Genomic DNA, 24,659 nt, shown 5'->3' with positions numbered 1-24,659 from the left:
ACGACACCCCGACTTCTACTTGTTAAGCTGAAATATGATGTCCACTGCAGGAAACTAACTATGCTGTCTACATTTTGACATGAAACATACACAGTAATCTCTGCGAATACTTTGGTCAGTGTTGCTCATGCAGTAGTTCACTAAAATGGGAAGTGTCTGCATGTTTGCAGTAACCCCTGTGAACACCTAACATGATTAGAAAGTGAAGCATAAGTTACAGCTACCCTCCAAAGTCAATATAAATCACACAAAAAAATCCTAGACCTTTCACCCTCTCCCTTACATCAAGAAGCGGCAATGATAGCTCACCACGTCTGCCGTCATAAGTGCACCCACTGCCAGGCCCACACGGACCACATGACCACACACAGCATTCTCGAGAGTGCCTGCTCTTCAACACCTTGTCATTTGTGACATAACGTGATGCTAAAGCCATTTATCCAGAGAAAGCCTTGCATATAGTAGGTATCACTAAATTAAATGCACAAATCGGTCCACTGCAGTGCTCGTCTTGCAAATTTGAAGCCCGGTATCACTGACAACCCACTGACGCCTTTCTTTCCAGTGGGTACAGGCATCCCCTTGACCTTGAGATGCTCATAGGTTTGACTAGTGCCTGTATCCAAACTTGCGTCCCTTTTGAAAACACCACTGATTGGCCTAGAAGAGGAGTCTTTGAATGGGACAGCAGTTGGGATAAAGGCCCATGTGACACCCTTTCCAAGCACTGTGGCCCTTGGAAAGCTAAGCATCTAGCAGGTGGGCACCCCTATCCATTAAATAGCTGGCGGGTTCCTGGTGGTACCAAGATTCACTCCAGTACATCCTGCATGCGAGGCTGGTGCTCCCACTACACAAGCAGTGCGCCTGTTTCAGTGATTTCAATTTTATTTTAGCTGGAGAGATGAAAATTTCTTCTGTAGTCCTAATATTCTGATAAAATACCCGAGTATTTTGCAGAAAATTCTTGAAATGCACTTAATTGACTGATGGAGCGGAGATTGATGCAACACTAGTAACATGGCAGATCTGTTCTAACATAGCTTCACATATAAAAGTTTATCTCATTAAAAAACAATGCTGATCACATGAAACCTCTGCAATACTTTATGCTGCAACAATTAAAAAAGGATAATTGTCACTACAGCTGTTACCTTTATCTTCTGCATTTGTAGTACACGTACATTCACCAGCTGCAAAAGCGGAGGCCAAAGGGCCACAGACCTTCTTAAATAGTCAGTGCATTTAAAGCATCCAGACAAGCTGGCTCAAGAAATCTACTAAAGATGCAAGCAAGTAACAAAAGATTGCACCAACGTTCTTACCCAGCAGCTCCCATGTGTATTCTCCAAGTTGAACATGGAGACAACAGCCTTCAAATCAATGTTGACATGTGTGCCATTTTTCCTAGATATTAATGCAATTCTGAATATTCATTTGTGTGCGTCATCACTGAACCCCCTCCTCATTGAATTTTTATCAATGCATGTCTGTAACTGCCCCGGTTTTAGCAAGCGTTGTTGCCAAGTGGACATGCAGTGCAGTTTAAGGGGGGATGCGGCAAATAAAATGGTCAATTTGGCCAAAATTTTTTATGGTTCGGATTATTTTTATCGTAAATAGCACAAATAAATAATGAATAAATAAATAAATAACAGTTTTATTTGTAATGTTACGGATCATGTGCCCCAATACACAGTTGTGGATACGGCATTCTCAATACAGAGCATAACACACTGCCGTAGCATTGCTACACATCTGCCTGACTGGCACGGTGTGCACCCAGCTTGCGCAGTGCTGCCTGTACAAGGTTTAGCACAGCACCATCTTCACTGCATTTCATCAAAAGAGCTTCCTGAAGTAGGACGACAAGCTCTTCTTTCAGTTCAGATGTTTTCATCCGCTGGGTTACATCAACAAGGAGCAATAGCTGTTGGCTAAAACACTGGCCAGGCAGTGAGGTCAGGCCAAACATCAGCACCACGAGAATGTCCTGAAGGTCCTCCTCCGAGAGGTCATCGGTGGCCTTCAGACAATCCTAAAAGCAAGTAATGAAATTTGATGCAACTGTTTGGCATTTCTGCAGTTTCTGCTTCACATAAGCAAGTCACATCCAATCCTTCTCACTGTGTTTAGTGCACAGCAACGCACAAAGTACTGTACAGCCAAAACAATAAAAGTAATCTTCTCTCCCAGCCTTGTTTCCTCACATCCCGGGGCCAAGTTCTTGATTTTATTTCAGAATTAAGAACTGCATGAAGTATGGCAGTAGCTCTAGCAATGCTGCAAAACATGGTGTGTGTGTGTGTGCGTGCGTGTGTGTGTGTGCGCGCGCGTGCGTGCGTGCGTGCATGCGTGTGTGTGTGTGTGTGCGCGCGTGCGTGCGTGCGTGCATGCATGTGTGTATATGCCATAGGTAGCATAAGAGGGCTCTCGCACAGTTTCCGCCCTTGCCGTTAGATGACGCTCTACGTCACACTTGCGGTATTACAGGACGTGCTACGTCCACCGCTATGGACGAGGGTGGCGCTGGTGAACACTCACAAGGTTCACTTACACGCAAAACATAAATACCCACGAAAGCAGCAGATTGGACAGCCGTCGCCATAGCTCAGTTGGTAAGAGCACCGGACGCGATATTTGGAGGTCGTGGGTTCGGATCCCACCGGCGGCATGGTTGTTTTTTCTGCTGCTTTATAAGTAATTTTCTTTTAAAAAAAACTAATTGATTGGCACTAGATATTAAAAAAAAAGAAACATTCCCCTATGCACCTTGATTTCGGTGACTGTTGGCTTCCTTTATATATATATATATATATATATATACAAGCTCACCAGAAGAGTGTTAGCGAATCAACAGGGAGCTCCAGTTGCCAACAGCAATGTAGGTCTTGCACCCAATGAGGCAGGCACATCAAAAGTTGTTGCAGAACTGCAACAACAGACACATCTGGACCCATATCTATACTTAATGCTGTCTTGAGATGAGCTGATATTACTCACTCCTCAGATGTAGCCCCTGCAAGCCACTGAAAATAGAATAGTGGTTTTTCCCACTAAATCAAACAACTCAGACATTTAAAAAGCACAAAAGAAGGTTGTTTCATTTATATCTTTAAAAAAAAGTTCTTAAAAAATTCCAGCAATGAAAGATCAAGTGTATGAAGGGTATTGACTGACTTTGAATGAGTGAAGTCATGTAAAGAAGACCTTGATAAAAGCTGTTCGCTATATCACGGCCACTTGTTGCCAAGCCATGGGGTATAGTTAGCAGCAAAGGTTTATGGGACACAGGTTTGCAAAAAAATCATTATTCTGGGGTCGTCATGCAAGCCAATCACCTAAAATGCCTGCACAAATGATAGGACTTGTGTGCTTCATCCGCTGGTATTAATACCAGGCCAGTGGACCAAGAGGCAGCGCTATAACAAATCTGTTTCCGAGAACATTCCTCCCATAAACTTTTACTGTCAACTGTACATTTGCCATGACTGTGGTCATGACTACACCTATGACAACTAATCTTCTTAATGAGGTAAAGCGAGGTGAACGCAGAAGGCAATGAAGGAAAACAGAAGTGGCATTCTAATGAATATTTGTTGTAGTAATGTGCTGCATGGCAAGCACAATGGGACTGCACTTGTTTTTCATGAGCAACTATGGTGTTTTGACTCCTTCGCAGCCAACCTCTCCTCATTGGTAAGCATAATGAAACATGTGTAAAGACTGTAATAAAACTGCTGCTGTACATCATCGCCTGACTTCTGACTTCTTGCTGTCTACTTGCATGTTTTTCCTCTTTCCACTGCTTCCACCACACCCACAAAAAATGAGGATCAAGCATGAATTCCAAAATGTTTGAACCGCACCATTGTGAACTTAATATTTTCATCAGAAAGGTGCAAAATTTGGCAAGACTGTGGACAGTTCTTGGTACAGAAAAGTAGTGTATATTACTTTTAGACACATCCATAAAAATTTCAAGGAACATGTTCCTCCAATAGAAGCCCATATAAAGTAAAACCTCATCAATTCAAACTCGCTTAATTCAAACTTCTGGTGTATTTGAACTGACGCTTTGGTCCTGTCAACATCAGGTGCCCTCGAAAGGTACCTCTTACTTCAAACTCCACATATTTGAAACCAATTTTCGATCCCCTTCAGGATGGTTTCTTGTTGGGTTTTAAAACAACATTAACCAACTACTTCCCAAAATGAAATCATAAATTTTACACCATCAAGGATGCATTGAAAGGACACTCGAATTTCATTTTTGGGTTTTTATGGGGGCCAACATCCCAAATAGACTATGAGGGGTGCCATAGTGGAGAGCTCCAGATAATTTCGACCACCTGGGGTTTTTTAATGTGCACTGACGTCGCACAGTACATGGGCCTCTAGCATTTCGCCTGTATTGAAGTGCGGCTGTCATACCCTGGATCGAATCCACATCTCGCAGGTCAGCAGCCTACCCCCGTAAGCACTGAGCCACCGCGCCGGCTCGAATTTCAGTTTTATTATTGCACCTACACTAGAGTGTCATGTAAGGCGGACCACTGACTCAAGGTGGTTCTCATTCATTAGTGCTCTGTTTTTCGAAAACACAGTCCCAAAATCTGCTTGGAGAAAGCAAGGAGCGTGCTTATTATATGCTTCCTATAAAGAGAGAAAAACTCCTGCCAGAATGTCACCTTTAGTGGCTGATGCAACACTCGCTAAAAGGCACCAAAGTATTGTGCAATTAAAAGGCCTCTGACTACGCCTGACTGAAAATTCACTATATACCAGTGTCTCTCAGGCATTGCCCCTAGAACTTTTTTTTTTAAGTCGCATTAGCAGCAGGGTCGCAGCTGTTGCAAATCAAGCAATTTCAACCATGCTTCTCTATGCCCAGCCTTCTCTGATGCTCTGCCTCTCACCCACCCTGGTGACTAGCCTTACCAAGCAAAATTTCCCTTCCTCACTTGCTTTAGGAGGAGCCACAGAGTATGTCAGGTGCCTATGTCACAGCCTTGCCTTGCCATTGTGTATGCTTTTTTTTTATGCGGCATATAATAACGGTAGTGCTTCCATGCACTTCCTGGTATGCACCTGTTGCCTAGAGGCATCAGAATGTGGAGTGCCACGCTATGCATGGAACACAATTATCAACACAGGAGGGCCGAGTGACAGCAATGTGGAAGCAGCTTTATGAGTAGACTGTGTGTGTGCATCCATGAGTGTGCTAAAATAGAAATGAACTATGTAAACAATAAACAAACAGCACAGCAGCGAGACCACACAGAGACACAAATGGACCATATGGTAAGAAAGTAAAATCTATAGTTTTTCTCGCATGCAAATAATGATATGATGATAAAGATCGGGATTAATTAGAAGACGGCATGATGTTGTCCGCCACTCACCCGTGAATCAGAACAAAAGACCAATGAAATGTTTAGTGGCTGTGCAATCATAAGCACCCCTTGGATGCCAGCAGGGTGGACAAGAAGACTGGCTTTGTAGAGAGAGAGTACAAACAAGTTTTGATTTGAATTTCTACCGCCTTTCAGAGCACACATGGCTCTAATATTTTGCAGAAACTATCATAACGGTCTGAACTATCTACAGAATTTGTTTATTTGAAACTTCCAATTCTGCTCAGGGGCCCTTTAAACAACAATTATAGTACCTGTTGCAGCTAACTTTGTGTATCCAAAACAACCCTTAAGCACCATGTCATGAAAAATAAGAATTCTTAACATGACAGCACATTTTCTGCCCAAAAACCTCACATACTTGAAGGTTTGGTAACCTATACATGCTGGTGACGAAGCAACTGTCTAGGTGAGGAGCAAGGACACTACTTTGATGCAGACTCTTTGAGTGCTGTCTGCCATCGAAAAGGCCACAATAAGGTGAAAAGCCAGCGTCATCTCAGTTAACCCATGTACCCCAACATGAGTATCACATTTTTTTGTCTTGACAAGTGCACAGCACTGATTTTTAATCATGTGAATCAAGTACCACAATTGCCCAACACTAATGTGCCCACTTTTGTAATGCTCAATTGATTTTCATGCTTGCAAAAACAGGAAATGCAAAATGCATACAAAAAACTGAAAAGCACAGTGAACAAATCAGGCCTAACATCTCCAACAAAATGCCACCAACAAATAAAAAAAGACTCAGCTGTCATTGTGTGATGACAATGACACTGAGGTTGTTCAAAGCATGGTTTCTCAACTTTTCTTCAATCAATGCCACTTGTCATTTTCCACCCTTGCTTAATTATAGAAGCATAGGAACAACCTGCTGGCAATGATGCGCTGCATTACACTACTGTTAAGAGCCTGTGTGCATGCACAAAAGAGTAAAACACAGGACAGAAGTCCAGATAAAGCAAGTGACAACAGCTGCAACTGGCCGACAGCATGTGCAGGGGAGCAAAATGCTACTCGCACATAAATGATTAAGATTGTTTTTTGGAGTGAATGAGATGCTGAAAAGTTGGTCTTACACCAGCCTTCAGAAAAATAGAATTATGGGCACAGTTTGTGGATGTTCAAATTTTACTAAATGTGCTGCAGATGGAGGGTATGAAAGACAGGAGAGAGAAAATATTTGGAAACACAGTGTTAAGGCACTTTCCTGGCATTCGCAATCCCTCCTATCTTTCACCCCCTTTACTGATTCTTTCATGACATCTAGTTCAGGCATCCAGCCCAAGTGAGACAGTTACGGCTTCGTTCGTTCCTTCGTAAGCTCTACTATCTCTTGTGTACTGAACACTATCAAATACAACAATAGAAACAAAAATGACGACCCCAAAAATTTGATTTTTGATACCATGTTGTGGTATGCTGGTGCCCAATAGTCGGAAACGTTGCGGATCACATGTAATGTAATTGATTTGTACAAGCATGTCGATATAGGTACAGGAGGTGTCAAATAAAAAACATTTCAAAGGGCAAACAACCAAGCTACCATTTCTGTCAACATTTAGGGCAAACTCGAACAATACATTACACTTTATAATATCCAAATAAGCTGGAAGGTGAAAAGTTTATATAACCAATACTTAATAAAATGGCAGTACTATGATTATGGAGACTGCATCTCATAATTTTAACAGTATAAGAATTGAGCTATTATGAATAATGACTCATTGCAATTAAACCTTAATAAGTTTGTAACAGCGAAATAAAGATGAAAGTGCAACTCATGAACTGTAGCACTAGAAATGCTTGTTACCAATACATGCCACACGAAGCTTCTGCAGCTCATTTGTCCCACAAACCAAATACTTATCAATAAAAGACAGTTTTCATCTTACCCACTGCACATTAATCAGAAAGTGACTTTGCAAAAAAGCACCTCTTACACACAGTTACACACTTTTCTCAACAAACATGAAAGCAGAAATGAAGTGCCATTCTTATCAGGCCACTTACAAGGCAGAAATATGGCATCAGAAGGTCACGCAGGGAGGGCTGAGGAAACTGAGCAGCAATATGCTCACACTCATTTCTCCACTGCTCAGCATCAAGCAGCACCAATTCTCCACTGAAATTATGAACAGTCACTGCACCTGTTTGGAAGACAACAGGCACCATGATAAAAATATTTGCTATACAGCAAAGCACAGAAGAATAAGTGCTTGCAAAAATGCTCAAGCATGCTCTCTCTCTCTCTCTCTCTCACACACACACAAAAAGGCCACAAAGGCTATGCAATTTAGTCTGCACAAGTTCATGCAAAATGAATTTTCAGCATGCCACTGTGAAATGCATTAGACTAGTTTACAGCAACTATGGAGCTTATTCATGTGACGCCAATTGACCGGCATGCCTATGCAAGCAACCATGGCACGCAATAACATGGTGGTCGCATCACGTCACAGCCACATAAGCGAGACAATCCTGCTTTCTGGAAAATCCGATGGTGGCTGGTAGGGTACAGCGTTCCCATACAGGAGCCTCCTGCCACCTGCCAAATCTCAAAGTGAATAGGGTCTATAGCTATGCTCTGGCAAAGGAAAAACTTTTGAAAAATATGTACTGATGGCAAGAAAAAAATGTATATATGGCGATTACACATTTGTAGAAATGTGCATGATGAGCACTAGCTAGTTTCCCATTGTGCTTCTCTTATTCATGGTTTTGCAATTTGCAGCTTTGCATAAATCACAAATTCGATTTATGCACCTTTCACGCATGGCTTCTGTCTCACAGGTCGAAACTTGAGGATCCTATCATCTGCCATGGGAGGCGTGTCATTACACCTTTCCCGGGTTACAATGCCATGCCATGAGTTCAGGCCACAAGACTCAAGAAGTGACAGCCCGGAGAAGTGGGCACAGCATTAGCGTCTCACAAACTAGGTCAAGCGAACACGGCTTTAACCCAAAATCTTCTTTACGCACTGCATCGCATACAGACACTACATGCCAAAATTTCTTTTTGGCATTGTGGTGTTGTCTCTGTTTTTAATGCGCTAGCGTTAAGGAGCTCATGCAGCAGAAAATCCGGCAGCGATGGCATCAGCGTCGGCGTCATTAACCATGAGCGAAAAATCCACGACAAATCCTCAAACCTAGGAGGCAGATGGGCCACCTAGGTCATGTAACCTTGCGGCATCATCACAACCTGCCCACCGGATTGTGAACAAACTGCACTGTGGCAGGTGGCAGTGAAAAAATGAGCGATAGAAAGAGGTTGCTCAAGAAGAGCAACCTGGATCACACAACTAGCACCAGTGGCAGCACCTGCCGTCGCAGGGCAGTGGCGCATAGCTTAACTGCTGCACCACTACGCCAGAAGTGGTATGATGACTCCCAAGGATCTATGAATGTTAAATAGAGAATTGCAGAATGTTAAGTAGAGAACTGCAGAATGATAAGTAAAAAATTACAAACTCTGCATATATGGGCATTAACCCATTACCTTTTGCATCATACCTTTAAAGCAGACCTTAAGAGTTAACAGAAATTTTGGCATGCAGCGTCCATATGCAACGCAATGTAGGAGACTGTATCGAAGCCATGTTCACTTAACCTAAGTCAAGAAGTGCTCACCGTCTCTAAAGGCCATCAGTCTTGAACTGAGCAGGAAAGTCCTACTGTTTTCGCTGTAGTTCTGACATTTAGCAATTCATCGACATATGTTTGCAGCCTTTCACCTGATCGACATAAAATCGTAGGTAAGAAAGGGAAGTAAAAAACAGCATACACTTTGCTGTCACCATCGCCTGGTACCACGTCACAGAAAACCATTTTTGTTTTAGAGTAACCCTCATATTATTCCTTCGGAATAAATTCTTTCAGCAAAACACATTTACCAGCGCTAAAGTATTTCATAAATAATAATTATTCCAAATCGAATCATTGGGACCTGGAGGTCCTATTGTAGAATAAGCAGCGCGGTCGTATTTGATTTACCTCTGACTGGTTGTGTCACGTAATAATCACCTCTCCCGCAGTCTATGTGTAACAATGAACGTTTTTTCCTCCTAAGAAGATGTCTGCATTCAACACAAGCACTTTTCATGTGGAAAGGAAGAAGTTTCAAGAGCAGCCCACAACACATGTTGAGGTGATGATTCATCCGATGAAGATCTAGCATTCATCGCACGCAGGTCAGCAACCGAAACACAAAGCATAACACCAAAGCATTGAACCTTTATGGAATATCGCCCATGGTATAAAAAATTGGAGGATGCTTAAGCTTTGCCTTTGAGAGTGGAACGCGACAACGTGTTGCAGCACTGCCAGGGAGTTCACTGAACACCACTGCCCGTTCGGCGCAACGCCTTGCCTGTTAGACAAATTGCTCTGCTACGTACGGTGAAACAGACGTGCGGAGTGGCAAAGCACGTAGAAGCGCTGCCAGGCGCCTTGCTGAAACATGCAGGACTCAAGTTGCAGTCGTAGTTCGTCGGCCCATTGTTCTAGACAAACCCGATACCACGAACGCCAGCATAGCTTCCGTGTCGAACGAATGGCCGGCAAGCCACAAGCTTTGTGGTGAACGCGCTTTGGATGTGCGCTGCGTTGTTCGCCGCTCACTGCGTGATTCCTGAGTGCCCGCACGGCCACACTGCACCCGAACGAGACGAGCGGGAGGCGCTGCCATCGCGCGTTATCTGTTAGGGCAGTGGCGTACATTGCGAGGAGGAGGGAGAGGAGGGATTTTTCGCTCACGGCCAACGCCGCCGACGACACCGGCTTTTCTGCGACACGGGGCCCTTAACGCCGTCGCATTAAAACTAAAACTGCAGGATGATGCAGAACCAAACAGTAGTGCAACTACGTCGAAGGTTGAAAGCCATACAGATTTTAACCACCAAAAATCCGACCAACTCAAACAACAGTTCATGTTGAGCGACCCAAAAAGACAACACAGAAAAATCTCTATTGCGGTGAATGCAGTATGATACTGCTGAACAAGGCAGACATCATGAATAGGAACCCCCATTACAAGGAGCACCTTCACAGTACGAATGCCTCAAATGCTTCTGCATTGATACAATTTGAGAATTTCGCATTACAGATTTTTAGTCAGTGCAGTAAGGTAGATGCTGTGAACTCGAGGCTGGACATCTGGATACTGGGAGTGCAGTTGCCCTGCCTCTTATGTGGCATCTCTGAAAAGTACCAGTGCTTGTATTCAACCAACCCAAAAATTCTGCTTGCATAGGACCGCCCACTGGCCCGCACACAATGAAAAAACAACAGAGGTACAAGATGTGGGTCATGTCATTCTCACATATTCTTGGTAAGAACTGTGGCATCCTCTTCTTCAGCAGAGACAAGCGTAGTTTCAAAGCAGTTGATATTTAATTAAATTTTTAAAGAAATCACAAAACTAACCATTCACACCCACTAAGTCCAACTGATTCCATTTGGAATCATGCAAAAAAACTTATAAAGAACCGACGAAACTTCGATTTCCTGATCTTTTACAATTATCTTCCTACACGTTCTAGTCTCTGGATACCAATATTTTATACTGAACAGTCTTAATTTCGGCTGGAAAGGGTTAAAAGCTAGCGCTCGAAAAGACTGCCTTGTAAAGACCTGATGCAAACCAGACACTGAGTGCCTCTCTTAACTTTGAACTCCTTCCCAGATGCCCAAATGGGACTTGCATGGCTTTTTGTAATGCCTGACCCAGTGTAGTCGGGCTCTTATTTGTCAGCGTTTATTAATATAGATCTAGTGCATATTGTCTTATGCTAGTAAATAATGCACACCAAGTAGTACACTGTGAATCAGGAAGGTGACATATGACCGAAGCTATTACAATTGCAAATGGCTGGTGTTTCGTATGTCTCGATGTTCATGACAACATTCATCAAAAAAAAGCATTTAATGCTTAATTACTTGTGGTAACTCAAGCGCATATATATTAAAAGCCGCAGTCACATAAAAACTGCATAAAATGATCAAAGTTTGTAACGTGCCAACTCACATAAATGAATGCAAAGCCATACTATCTGCTGCAATTCAAAGGCTAAAGTGTCATAGCTTCCCAATACTGACCAATAGGAGTCCAATACTGGCTTAGTCATGTTTCAGCCAGTGCTATAGCAGCACAAGCTCACATATATCCACATATATTAGCATCTCTTACATAGAATGACAATGCATAGCACTCATTACACAATTACATTGATTAGAATCCCAAACTATAGACTTCTCTGAAAAAGTTACAATCTGAAATGTGGATCCTAAGCCTGAATTAATAAGATTCAGTTTTTAAATAACATAAGCCTTCAGCTTTTCTTCCACCGAGCTACACATTATGCAGGTTGGTATACACTTGCTTTTAATAGCTGTTCATCATTTTTACTTGACAATAAATGACCAACCTCCCATCTACAGCTATTTTTTGGTTGATACTGTTCTGACATATGGGCAAGTCCATCCATTACATTACGAATCACATGCAGTTATAGTAACATTTATCGCACCAGGGTTCAAAATAAAGCTTCTATCAATGGCTCATTTGGCTGTAAAGACAGGAGGCTATATGCAGACCAGCAGGCATATGAGCAGGCATACCTGCTCAAGAAGGTAAAGGCCACTTAAAAGGGACATAGAGGACAAACTGAAATAGGCCTAGGTTGGTGGATTATCATGTTCTAATTATAAAGAAGCTACTTCCACAGAAAACAGAGCTCTTATAAGCTAAATAAAAACAAAAAATAAAGGAAGCATTACCACCACTGGCTATTTCCACAAGTACACAGCAGTGACAAAAGGTGGAAATCTGTTGAAGTGAACAGAAAACTAAAGATTACACACCCAACTACTGTGATAACTTATACATCACTCCTTTAGAGCACTTTTATCACACAAAGAATACAAGAGCAAAACTAGATGCGGAAGGTTAAGCGAGGCAGATCTGCGACACCTGCATCACCGTCACAAGTTTGAAACGGAGAGATGCAAACAAAAAAAATATTCCAACTTGTAATTCCGCATTTGTCAGCAATGAAAGCATCTGTCTGCTGGCAAACAAACAAACAAAACAATTACAGGTTTGGCTACTGGGTTTTACTAAGAACAAAAACCTGATGAAGTTAACCTCAGTGCCCCTTTAAAGGGGCTCTGAAACACCTTCCGAGGAAAGCACACCAACTCGCTTATTCACTGCATTGTGTTGTCAAGATAACCTCATCCAAATAATACACCTCTACACGCAGCAGAGGACCCACAATCACGCGCGAAAGTTGGTGAGCCCTTCCCGGCGACTTTTTCATGCTCGCACCCTCCTTCGTTTCTCGCATCTACGCATACATCTTGAGAGGTGGCTACTGGTTAGATTCTTTCAGACGTCAGGCAGCTACCAAGGCCGCGGCCAATCAGGCGCATAGCTCTGGCGGGCCAGGAAGCCCTCCCCCGAAGGTGGGGCCGGCGGAGCAGCACTGACCTTCCAGCGTGCAAAAAGTGTCGAGATGAGAGGGAAAAGCGAGAAGACGCTAAAATTCAAATTTTGACTGCAGATAACTCAGCTTCTACAAAGCGCATTAGAAAATTTCTTGCTGGACAGTATTCGTTAAGAGGAGTGCTTTAACATCCCAGCCATACTAGGAACTTTATTAGAGCCCCTTTCAGTGCCCCTTGAAACAACCACACATGCATCTGTGTCTAATATGGCCTGCAACATGCCAGCAGCAACTATCATCTGGTTAACAAGGTGATGGTTCGGGCTAGTGGGTATGCGTTATGATCCATAGCGCAGCAACAAAACAGGGGACAAACACAAGTGCTAAACTTCCACTACAGCTTTATTTGGTGCACAAAGAATTTATACATGAAGTAAAGAACGATACTAGTCAGATTAGACAAGATACTTTGTGAACAAAGCTTAAAAATCACATGCAATACATTTCATCGGTTGGCATACTGCTCCGAGGCTAAAAATGCCATATCTTTCTTTGTCAGCGACAATGACGGACTGCTGACGCAGCTTTCAGGTCCAGCTCTTTCGATTGCGGCAGCCTCGATAATTTCCCTTGTTAATCTATCCGCATTTCTGCCAATCACCTCGCATTCTTTAAAACCAGGCTTGCATTTATGAGCACGACAGTGCCGTGCCAAATTGCTGGAACCGCCATCCCTAACTTCCCTATGGTGCTCGCTTAACCACTCATTAAGGCATCTGCCTGACTGCCCAATGTATGCCTTGCCGCATGAAAGCGGGATACTGTAGACTATATCTTCAGTACACTGCATGAAAGGGTTTCTATGCCGAATCGTGCAACTATTCTGAAGCCTGCTGTCAGGACAGGTGGCCTTGCAAATGCGGGACAGTTTTTCTGGTGCAGACATATAAAGAATGCGAGGTTTTAAAGAATGCGAGGTGATAGGCAGAAATGCCGATAGATTAACAAGGGAAATTATCGAGGCTGCCGCAATCGAAAGAGCTGGACCTGAAAGCTGCGTCAGCAGTCCGTCATTGTCGCTGACAAAGAAAGATATGGCATTTTTAGCCTCGGAGCAGTATGCCAACCGGTGAAATGTATTGCATGTGATTTTTAAGCTTTGTTCACAAAGTATCTTGTCTAATCTGACTGGTATCGTTCTTTACTTCATGTATAAATTCTGTGTGCACCAAATAAAGCCGTAGTGGAAGTTTAGCGCTTGTGTTTGTCCCCTGTTTTGTTGCTGCGCTATGGATCATATATCATCTGGTCTGTGCTTTATAACAATGAAGTGCACTGTGACACACACTACAGGAAGCCCTACCCTTCTGAATGGCAGCCAAATGCCCAATTTTTCACCATCAATGGGCTGCCACTGTTTAATGAGGGAAAGTGATCCTCATATGGAGTGTTGCACGCATAGTGGACGAAACTATACAGCCACGCTCAACATAAAATGCAATGCGCCAGCAGCAACTCGATGGAGTTGTCCTCAGTGCCACCACTTCTCATGTACGGTTGGGCCATGTTAATTCAAACATGGGTAATTTTTGACTCCATTAAAATCAAACAAGTTTTTAAAATCTGGCTGGCCTACTAGCTTACTACGTATGTCCACTACCGACCATCTAGAACAATATTTGTATGAAGTTGCCTTCAGTGTGCCCTTAAGTGATAAGACAGCTGTACATCAATCAGTCAACATAAATCAAGTTCTTAGAAATATTAGCACAGACTGGTACAATGCCACTTGAGATGGCAATTCAAAATGGGAATATAAGTTTGGATGCAATCTTTCACTGTCATTTCCAAAGTAATGAATGAAAATCCTAAAAATTTGACTGTGTGACAGCACTTAGTGAAATTTAAAATCTGAAAAAGTACTTGTAGATATTGCACAAGTGTCCCCCAAAATACAATATAAAAATAAAAATGCTGCCCCACCAAAAGACTTCACGTTCAGGATACTTTTTAAAGAGGCATTTTATAGCTGCACAGCTCAGGCCAATGCCACACAACAGGTTAACCCCTTATGTAGTCCAGCTATCATTTGCCAAGAGAAAGCATGAATAAAAGAAGCTTTAGTTGGAAAATTCACTCTCTTGCTCCATGTTCTAAAAGAAGCTTTAGTTGAAAGACTCACTCTCTTGCTCCATGCTCAACAGCACATGAACCACTAATAGCTCGCATGCAGAAAGCAAATGCCATCAGACTGCTATACTAGCAAAATGAGGAAACAGCTGTGATGACTGCTTTTGCATTCTGGACAGACACTGCCACACATTGTGAGGCACCTCCATGACATATCATGTAAATATGCTGGTGAGTTTGAAATCTGCACAAAATTAAATTTTCATTTCCAAAAATTAAGGTTTTGGAAGGCATGCATGAAAAACAGCCAAACTGGTTAATTACAATCATTTCTGCTATTGATAATGAACTACTGTAAATGACTTTTTTTGCATCAATTTTTTGCAATTCACTGATCACTGAAAATTTAGAACAATTTGCAGACGCCAAATTTTGCAAGCTCACTGGAGTTAGTCAATAAATACACCATTGGAGACTGTATAAAAGTGTCAACAAAACACTTCAGACAAAGTCTGGTGTTTATGCTAGATCGTAAATATTAATAAAAACCACACTACCATAATGCAAGAATCTCTGGATGCAATTTTCAGCACATACAGCAGCACGTGAATATCAGTTTGATCTGTGTGACAGTGCATACTGCTCACAAGACCAATTTTTCACTAATTCCATGCCACTGACAAAAAGTGGAAAGGTAAAATCCTTGCAAAAATTCAGTCAGAGCAACAACAAAAAAAAAAACTTTGCAGGCCCAAGCAACCTCAACCTATATTTACCTATATCTACATAGGCTTGGAAGAAACGAAGCACTTTCTCTTTCCTAGCACCATTGAGTTCCAAACAAGCCTTGTCAAGCATCTGGACCAGCATTTGAGCCATGGGAACAATATAGTGCTTGGACATCTTTGGTGCAATGGCCTGAAAAGTAAATGGCATGTATTGCTCCAAAACAGTCATCACAACTGTCACACAAAACTAAAGATCCATGTACTGGTTTTGGTTTTTGAGGAAAGGAAATGGCACAGCATCGGTCTCGCATCTCAGTGGACACCTGAACAGTGCTGTAAGGGAAGGGATAAAGGAGGGAGTGAGAGAACAAAGGAAGAAAAAAGGTGTCATAGTGGAGGGCTCCGGGTGAGGATCTTTAACATGCACTGACATGGCACAGCACAAGGGTGCCTTTTGCGTTTTGCCTCCATTGAAACGCAGCAGCTGGGGCCAGGTTCGAACCTGGGAACTCCGGCTCAGAGCCACCCAGCTTACCTCACCTATTCAAATCCATCACTTTGATCAATGGCAAGAAACAGTCCATTAACACGCCTGCAGCCATTTCTGGTCGTGCAACACTGTCTTGTGCATGGCTGAAAAAATATACTACAGTTTCAGGTTTGGTTTTCTTATCTTCCGCAACACAGCTTAAAATTTTTTAAGCCTCTCTATGAAAGTTCTCAGCGCAATTCAATCATATCAAGCAAGACACCCTTGTTTCATGCAAACAGCGCTCGAAAACGGTTCTCATCTTGCAATTTTACTGCATCGTTCTTTGAAGAGTTCTTTGATGAAAGTGAAAGTTATAGGTGCGGAGATGAAAACCATTAAGTAATATCGTGACATCGATGTCCGAGACAGAGAGCCTCAGTTGACCCATGACAAGCTTAAGCATGTCTCAGGTCATGGAGAAGCATCCAATTTTCAAGCTATGCTATGAAATGTGCATAGCTGAACACGAAGCCAGCAACAGCCTTCAGGGACTTCTTTACAGAACCGCATCGTGGTTATACGGGCTAACTTTTCTTTTCTTGGTTCAAAATTGGGAGACTTTTAACCAAGGGTTTTACTGCAGTATAAGCTACCAAATGTATACTGTACATTTTTTTTACTATAAATTTTTGGCTCCTTAAACTGATGCTTGGTTTCAAACTTTTGGGCTACCATAAATCTGCCAACCAAAGAGTTTCTTTTATATGCTTCAACTATCCCGTTTTCTTTCGTAAATCCTCGAAAAGGTAGTTCCTTCACCTACGTTTTGGTATCCTACAATAAGCCGAAATGCATATATTTACATCTCAATAAATTCTTGCGCACACCACTCTGAAGCTGCTCTTTTTCCTCTGGTAAGAAAGTAACAATGACATTGTTTCCCGTACCTAGCAGAAGTCCCAACACAATGAGCAGAGTTAATTACTTCATGTTAAAATACATCACCAAAACACCATTACAAAATGTGTGCAATTTTTATTACTTTGAAATAAGTTTTACATGGCAGACAATATTTTTTTAAAAAGCACAACACAGCTGTAACACTCAAAGAAGCACAAATGCACTTAAATCTTGTCACAAAAGGTTCAAAAAGGAAGTGATTTGTTCTTACCATGAACACACGAACAGAAAAGAAGTCTTCTGGGTGTGGATCACTGGCACCAGCCAGTTCAATATAGCGTATAATTCGAATTAGCAACCAATCACAATTCACAATGTTGCTGCACTTCACCAGTTCTTCAATCAAGTGCACGTAATTGTTATGGTGTTTTGATGTCATGGTGTCGACAAGGTTTTCAAATGTTTCCAAAAGAAAGCTTCCCAGCACATCTTGTTCAGCTTCAGGACACTTTTTATATTTGCAAACAACTCCAAGGTGCACTAGCAGCTGCAAAAAACGGTGGTAGATGTCATCAAGCGATGTTAAGATCCCCAATGTGTTCACAACCTATGAAGTGAGCTTGCAAAGTTCATGCCATTTTAAATGTAGATATTAAGTATTACACATCAGGATCTATTTCATGGGCTCTTATAATATATCAAGGCAATGTAACTTCAGATGAGGTACATCCCATGCCGAAAGCTAAGGCTAAGATTCCACTACAGTCTCGAGGCCTGAAATGTAGCTGAATACCTTCAAGACAAATTCTGGGAGAACTCTGAAAACTTTCCTAGCTTATCAAATGTCTACTTCACAGAAATATCGAACATCACACACCAACTGCATTTAAATAGCAGTAGCCAGAAACAATAACATATTAGCATTACAAGGAAAAGATAACAGCAGAAAAAAAAGGCATACTAATCTTTAGTGTACCAAAAAATAAAGTGTCACACATGTTAGTTCTATGTGCTTTATTCAGTAGCCTTTGATTGGCCCTACTTCACAAACAGGTACAATGCCGTAAAATGACACTGGCTTGATGTTTCCTGCAAACCCTTCAGCAGCCTTATTCTCCTCCAAGGATTGAAATAATGAACTCAGTGCCAGTGGCATCACATAGCCCTGTTGCTGCCTCTAAAACCATGTCCATACTGCTATCAACTAACATCCTTCACAAGCAACTTTAATAGTTCTTCAAGATCTTTTTTTTTTAAATGCTTCATGCCCAGAAGCAGGAAGAAAGTATATATCATTTTAAGCAGAATTTCTTTTTTCTGTACACTGCATCACAAAAATACCAAACAAATCCTGCCCCATAGGTAGGCACATTTACAACAATTGGCCCAAAGCTCGGCTCACTAAGAGTCTGCTTATGTCCAGGGTTAGCTATGGGCAAGACTCACCTCTGCAACTGCGGTGGTGAATCCATTAGTAACAGCCAAGTCAACAAGGCCTTCAATGACTTCCACGGGAGACTCCATGCATAGGCTGGCAAAATCACTCAACACCTGCTCAGTGCTCTTAGTATTTTTCATGACATAAAAAGAAAAATGCCATAGCTTTAATTGGCAACTTCGACAAAATTACACTAAGCACAAAGGCTTCTTTTCTGTGACAAAAGCACATGCATAAATGTAAACCTTCTGTATAACCAGACATGTTGGTTAATTCATCTGTGCGCGTGCACACAAAAATGAGCACGAATAAACACTTAACACCACACGAACGACCAAAAAGATAATGACAGAGTATTCAGCATGGCTATACTTTCCAGACATCACCTAAGATGCAAGATACAGCTTTATGATATTAGATGCTTTCGTCATATTTTTTAATTGTGTAAAAGCGTAAAACATTGCAAGCATACTTCACTGCCCGTAGCATTACATCCAAGCTGCATCTTTATATCTCATAGTAGCATCATCATGGTCTGATCAGGACAATACTTTTTTTCGTTTTTTTTTTTTTTGCCATAGCAGCACATCTGGTCTCTAGCTTCCCTCTCTTATCACTTCCATTAAATGTCTCTTTTATCAAGGTTTGCCCAACAAAGTAAAAGGAGTATCACCTATGAACTGTGTCCAAAGTCAGTATCACAGATGAGGTTCAGTTTTCCAGTAAGTCGGCTTTCAAAGTCAGCCAACTTCAGCGTAGGGAGATGACTGAAGCTATCTAAATGCATCGTATAAAACAACATTGCTTCTTGCAACTTTGGAGGCGCTGCACAGCAGGTCTTGAGCACCAGCTGAAAATAGTAACATAAAAACAATACATTTATGACCATTATTTGATGCTTGCCTTTGCATGTAGCTCCCAGTTCTTCAGCACAGCAGCTGCTCCTCCATTATTATGGCAAGGATGCATATAAACATGCATGCACAAAAACAAACACAAAAATATCCACAACTGTCTTAGGGAAAATAATTGCTTGTTACACCCCTGTGCATAGCAACCTTGCCTACTGACATCCACTCAGACTGCAGTCAAGAACAATGAGGCTTACTTGTCACAGGTGAAAGCAAGCAGCCACATGGTTCACAAATTAATAATGGTTCTTTTTTTCTTTTCTGTCATATATACACATGTATGCCCCCACACATGCATGCCGAAATGGAAACAGCATGCATCAAAACCAGTCACCCTTCTACTTCAAAGGAATAGAAGCAGGACACTTGACATGGCTATGCATCATATTTTGCAGTGCTTTGTCTATTCACAAATTGTGTTTTTATTACACTAATTACTTTAATAAAATGCTACCAATGCTTTAAAGTAATGCTACCAATCTCAACTCCGTAATCACTTTTGCACACTGTACAAAAGACAGAAAAATCATTCATTTTCTTATTGCCACAGTTGAGAATATCAAATATTTGTATCACGCAATACAAAATTACCAGCATACTGCTCAGGGCATTTACACAGTACTAGCTGCCACAAGCACACAGTGTACACCGCAAAAAGACTCGCTATAAAAAGTAAACCTGGAACCTAAAAAAGTAAACAGTGAAACAACTCTAAATTTTAGAAGTCCTACTGCTGTAGTGCAAAATGTGCTGAGATTCTGGTATCTGATGCTGATTCACTACATGTAAAAAGTGTGTCTACAAGCTGTTTGAAAACACACTTCCCCAAATTTAGTTACACCATGGCATTACTTTGTCAATATGTTCAACAGTTTTCTGCATTTGTATAATCTAAGAATCACTGATGGCAGGATGCTAGAGGTTTAGAACTTTCAGCCAACATTTTCAAGGTCTGGGTATTACAAGATCGATAGCCTCCCAAGCTCTGTAACTACTACGTATCCTCCAATATTTTGTTACAACCATTTACAATCATGTAAGAGCTGTACAAATCCAGTACATCAAGTTGAGGATCCACAGGCCACAACAAAATCCCACAGAGATAATAAGCCTCAAGGAAATAATTCCATGTGGTACCTTCTTCACACAGTCATTCGCAGTTTCACGCAGGGCAACTTGGCACAGATGAGGAAATAGCTCTGGGTGGCTCAACAAGTTCAAATGGTTGTTCAGTTTATCACAGCTCCTGGAAGAAATATGAACATACTTTAAAATGCAAATATATAAATATACTTTATAATGCAAATATAAGCTTTAAAACCATAGTATTCCTAACACAAAATTTTACTACCAATTTTTCTGCATATACACTTGAGTTCACAGCCCAAGAAACTTGTGGCTGTTAGCAAAGTTAAGACACATGCATGTCTACCCTTTCTTGTGACATCATGCAAGCAAGACACAAAAATATAAAATGATTAAATACACAGTGCTCACATTAAAAAGGGATGTGGGTCTTGAGATCGCAAAAGAATTGTGAAGAAGCTCGGTTTTTGGAAGAAAATTTTTTCATAATAAATATACTTCGAACTATTAGTCAAATGTTTAGGGGAATCCCCCAAGGTGGAGTAGTTTTGTAATAAAGGAGTACTAATTAAACATTGGCACCCACATAAGCGCAGCCATTTGACCAACCTCTCAAGATGTCATCCCAACAGCACAGCCAAAGCTACAGGCGTTTCCTGCGCACAGGAAAATGCGCACATGAAAATGCACACAGCCTTCAAGCCTCTTTACCGCCGTTTGTAATTTAACAAATACTCTCTCTGCCTTACAGGCTTTTTCTCTGGCTGGCCTGGGGCAACTGAAATGAGCTTGGCATCATTTATTCAGGCAGAGTAGAGTTGTGCTGTGATGCTATTTTCACTGGCTCTCACACTGTGCATTAAATTTATTCAGTTACTTTCCTTAATCACCAGCCAACCAGTTTTATCGGTTTATGGGTTTGTGGGGGATTTAACGTCCCAAAGCGACTCAGGCTATGAGGGACGCCGTAGTGAAGGGCGCCGGAAATTTCGACCACTTGGGGTTCTTTTACGTGCACTGACATCGCACAGCACACGGGCCTCTAGAATTTCGCCTCCATCGAAATTCGACCGCTGCGGCCGGGATCGAACCCGCGTCCTTCGGGCCGGCAGCCGAGCACCAGCCAACCAGTTCTGTACGTTCTATTCGTAGATCTTTTTTACCAGTGTATTATGACTGAGGCTGGTGTAAAAACAGCATCACCCCACACATCTTGGGTTATTCAGTTCTGTAAATATTTAAAATAATTTATAAACAATTTTTGGCTAATGGCCAGTAACGAAGAGCCGTATTAAATTCACAGAACTGCATACAACTCAAACTGCAATTGTACTATTCAAACTCCTGTAAGGCGGGGGTTTATTGAAAAAAGCTGGGAGGACGGGAGCAGAGGCGAGAACAGTCCGAGGGCAACCAGGTCGGGCACAGACACATGTGGGTAGGTAGGTAGGTAGGCCTGACACGCAGGACCATCTTCTTTGTTGTCACAAGTCATCTGTTTTGTCTTTGTCATCTTCTTCTTTACACTCCAATTACATATTTGGACTCTACATAAGAAAGAACACTTAAAGAGTGACAATAATAAGAATCCTGTCATAAATAAAAAAATTATAAGATTCTCATCCCCATTAAAATTAGAATATCAAATAGCTTCATCATTGCAGAAACAGTGATAAGCAAATTTCTGGGTGGAATTTATTGCACTGGAAGCCATTCATATGGCCTGGCTTAATCTTTCTGACTGAGCAAATGGCATGACCCACTGGTTAGGCCAGAATACATAAACCTACATGATGAAAATGAAATGTGATCTTTGTGATCTACTATATCAAATAGCTCATGTGGGTGCCTATGATGTCACCAAGGGTTTTCTCTATTTGTACACTTAATTGTCAAGTGAAAGCCCTTGAGTCCAAACATATGGTTTCATTATAGTGTTCAATATGGATCGTTCTACACAATGCAACCATAATCACAAAATGCATTTCAGCATTCTTTCAATCTTTTTCTCTTTTGAAGATTAGCATAAAATACTTATCACTGTATTCAAGAAGTACAACATGACAGAAGCTACATTCAATATCTACATCTAGCTTTAATACATTTTTTAATACATTTAAGTCTAATTACCATTGATGCTTCAGGCAGTTGTCATGGCTCAAAATCCAGATGATGAATTCTAAAATTCAGGAGGAAACATACCACCAATATAAAGAAGCTTGTATCAGAATATCTTTAAATAATTCAACTTCCCCAGCAGAGTATATACTCTTACATTTCAAATGGTAAGCAGTTTTTATTGTGTGGAAATGTTAGTATGGCTGGATGGCACCCATGTGCACATCACTATATGGACTGTTCCTTTTCCCAGCAACAGTGGCTACTGCATACATAAAGCACTGGGAATCAGCATATGGCTATGAAAGAACCCTTCTCAGTAATAAAAGAAGGAATGCTGCTAGATCAAAGGTTTGGCAAGGAATTAAATTTCACAGTGATGCCAGTTAATCCAAGAACAAAATACTCTTGAACTGCCAAAAAAAAAACAACTAAAATAGAATATCATATTATCCATTCATTCAAATGCTAACACACTGGTTGACAAAGCAGTGTGTGAGATTTATTAACAAAACAAAATAAGGGCCAAAACTTTGGCCCAAGCTGTAATTGTCTGGCTAACTGACAAAGCAATCAGCTGTCTAATAACTCCTGGTAAAGATGAAGCTACAATAACACAAGTACAAGACAAAACTTCCGTTAAAGAAGTGGAGACATCAAATTTTAGTTGTGTGTTCTGTCTTTGAAATAATGCACAGCACATTAGAAAACAGACAGCCATATGTGGCTTGCGTGAACAAGCGGTAAATAATTTATAACTGAATTTTTTTCTGTCATGCTGTTCCAGTTTCGATTTCTGAGCCGAACGATGACTGTGACATCACAGACGAGATTTGAGGTCATGTGAGGCATACAAAAGCTGCAGTATAGTCACTGCTTTGTCATTTTAATTCCCACCTACTCTCACGCAAGCCCAAGAGTTGAATCATAAAAAATGAACAAGCAGAAGTTATATCCCAGTTTTTGCATGACTCAAGTAACCTCAAATAATCTATGACGGCATACTCAATATTTGGCTGTTGAAATCGAAACTGAAAAGGCACGAGAAAAAAATGATAATTTAGCTGGCATAGATGAATTCCACGTTATGGCTCATGTACACTATTGTCTTGTGCACCATTCCAAAGAAAAAAAACACAAAAATATGGTGTCTTTACACATTTAAGTTTAAGGTTCACTTAGCAGCCACAGCAGCAACCAAACTAATGATAAACATTACGATTAGCAACAAAGGAATGCAAACTTCACACACATATTGCGCAAATCACTTTCACCTTACTGCAGAGCACAAGGCATTGTCTATTTACCATGTTCAAACAGCGACTAGTAACCAAACATGCAGTACAGAAATTGGCTGTTTCTTGCCTGTGCAGATAAGAATTGCAGCATTTATTTTAGCTCCATGAAAAATTTAATTCTCATGATACTTAAGAATGCTTATAAATCTACAGATACTTCTGCATCAAGCAAAGTAAATCTGCAGTGTCAGATATAGATTTAATTTTCTGCAAAAGATTTTTGCACACATTTAGAGATGTCATGATGATGTTCAATTCACTAGGCTTGGAGGTTTCGTAAACAGAAACCACACTAAAAAAGCCCCCATTATCAGCAAAGTACTCCAAATGGCACATTCTCTCTTGTGACCAATGTGAGTATATGCTGCAGTATGAGAAAGGTAAAAAAAATTTGCTGTTTGTATCACTTTTATGATTTGCAAGAGTGAGAAAATGGCATGACTGCTTACCTGAACTAGTTGAAGCAACTTGCCTGAGAAATGTTTCAACATCGCTGATAACTGCCTCTTCATCATGTTCAGCAGGCACGTTAGCTTCTGCAGTGACCCACCACTCAATCAGATTTTTGAGACAAGCTAAAAGAGGGCTCCGAGTTTCCCACTCTTGGTTTATGCTTTCAAAGAAGTTCAGTAAATACTGCAGCCTTTTTATCAAATGCCTCGAATCCTCCAGCATGCTCCTCTTTAACATGAGTTCATTCTCACACAG

The 24,659-nt window shown here is 41.3% G+C and overlaps 1 protein-coding gene across 5 annotated transcripts; it reads right to left on the bottom strand.

Annotated features, from left to right (window-relative positions):
* Positions 1-1,636: 1,636 nt before the first annotated feature.
* On the bottom strand, positions 1,637-24,647 carry LOC144115157 (uncharacterized). 5 transcript variants are annotated; one of them, XM_077649334.1, is made up of 11 exons: positions 24,401-24,647; positions 22,666-22,714; positions 20,587-20,695; positions 19,212-19,388; positions 18,547-18,663; positions 17,372-17,647; positions 15,777-15,918; positions 7,434-7,570; positions 3,004-3,029; positions 2,836-2,932; positions 1,911-2,038 (listed from the first exon to the last, which is right to left on the bottom strand). In XM_077649334.1, exons 5-10 carry the CDS (start codon positions 18,622-18,624, stop codon positions 2,854-2,856), a joined length of 738 nt encoding a protein of 245 aa, XP_077505460.1. In that variant the 5' UTR covers positions 18,625-18,663; positions 19,212-19,388; positions 20,587-20,695; positions 22,666-22,714; positions 24,401-24,647; the 3' UTR covers positions 1,911-2,038; positions 2,836-2,853. The 5 variants fall into 5 exon arrangements, with proteins under 5 accessions (XP_077505458.1, XP_077505459.1, XP_077505457.1 ...); XM_077649332.1 differs by lacking the exons at positions 2,836-2,932; positions 3,004-3,029 and adding an exon at positions 21,145-21,191 and having other exon boundaries at positions 1,637-2,038; XM_077649333.1 differs by lacking the exons at positions 2,836-2,932; positions 3,004-3,029; positions 24,401-24,647 and adding exons at positions 21,145-21,191; positions 22,811-23,573 and having other exon boundaries at positions 1,637-2,038.
* Positions 24,648-24,659: the final 12 nt, after the last annotated feature.

This window comes from Amblyomma americanum, chromosome 1, assembly GCF_052857255.1.
Source record: "Amblyomma americanum isolate KBUSLIRL-KWMA chromosome 1, ASM5285725v1, whole genome shotgun sequence".
NCBI classification, from domain to species: Eukaryota; Metazoa; Arthropoda; class Arachnida; order Ixodida; family Ixodidae; genus Amblyomma; species Amblyomma americanum.
The sequence above is the reverse complement of the archived record's forward strand: the minus strand, read 5'-3'. Positions and strand labels throughout refer to the sequence as shown.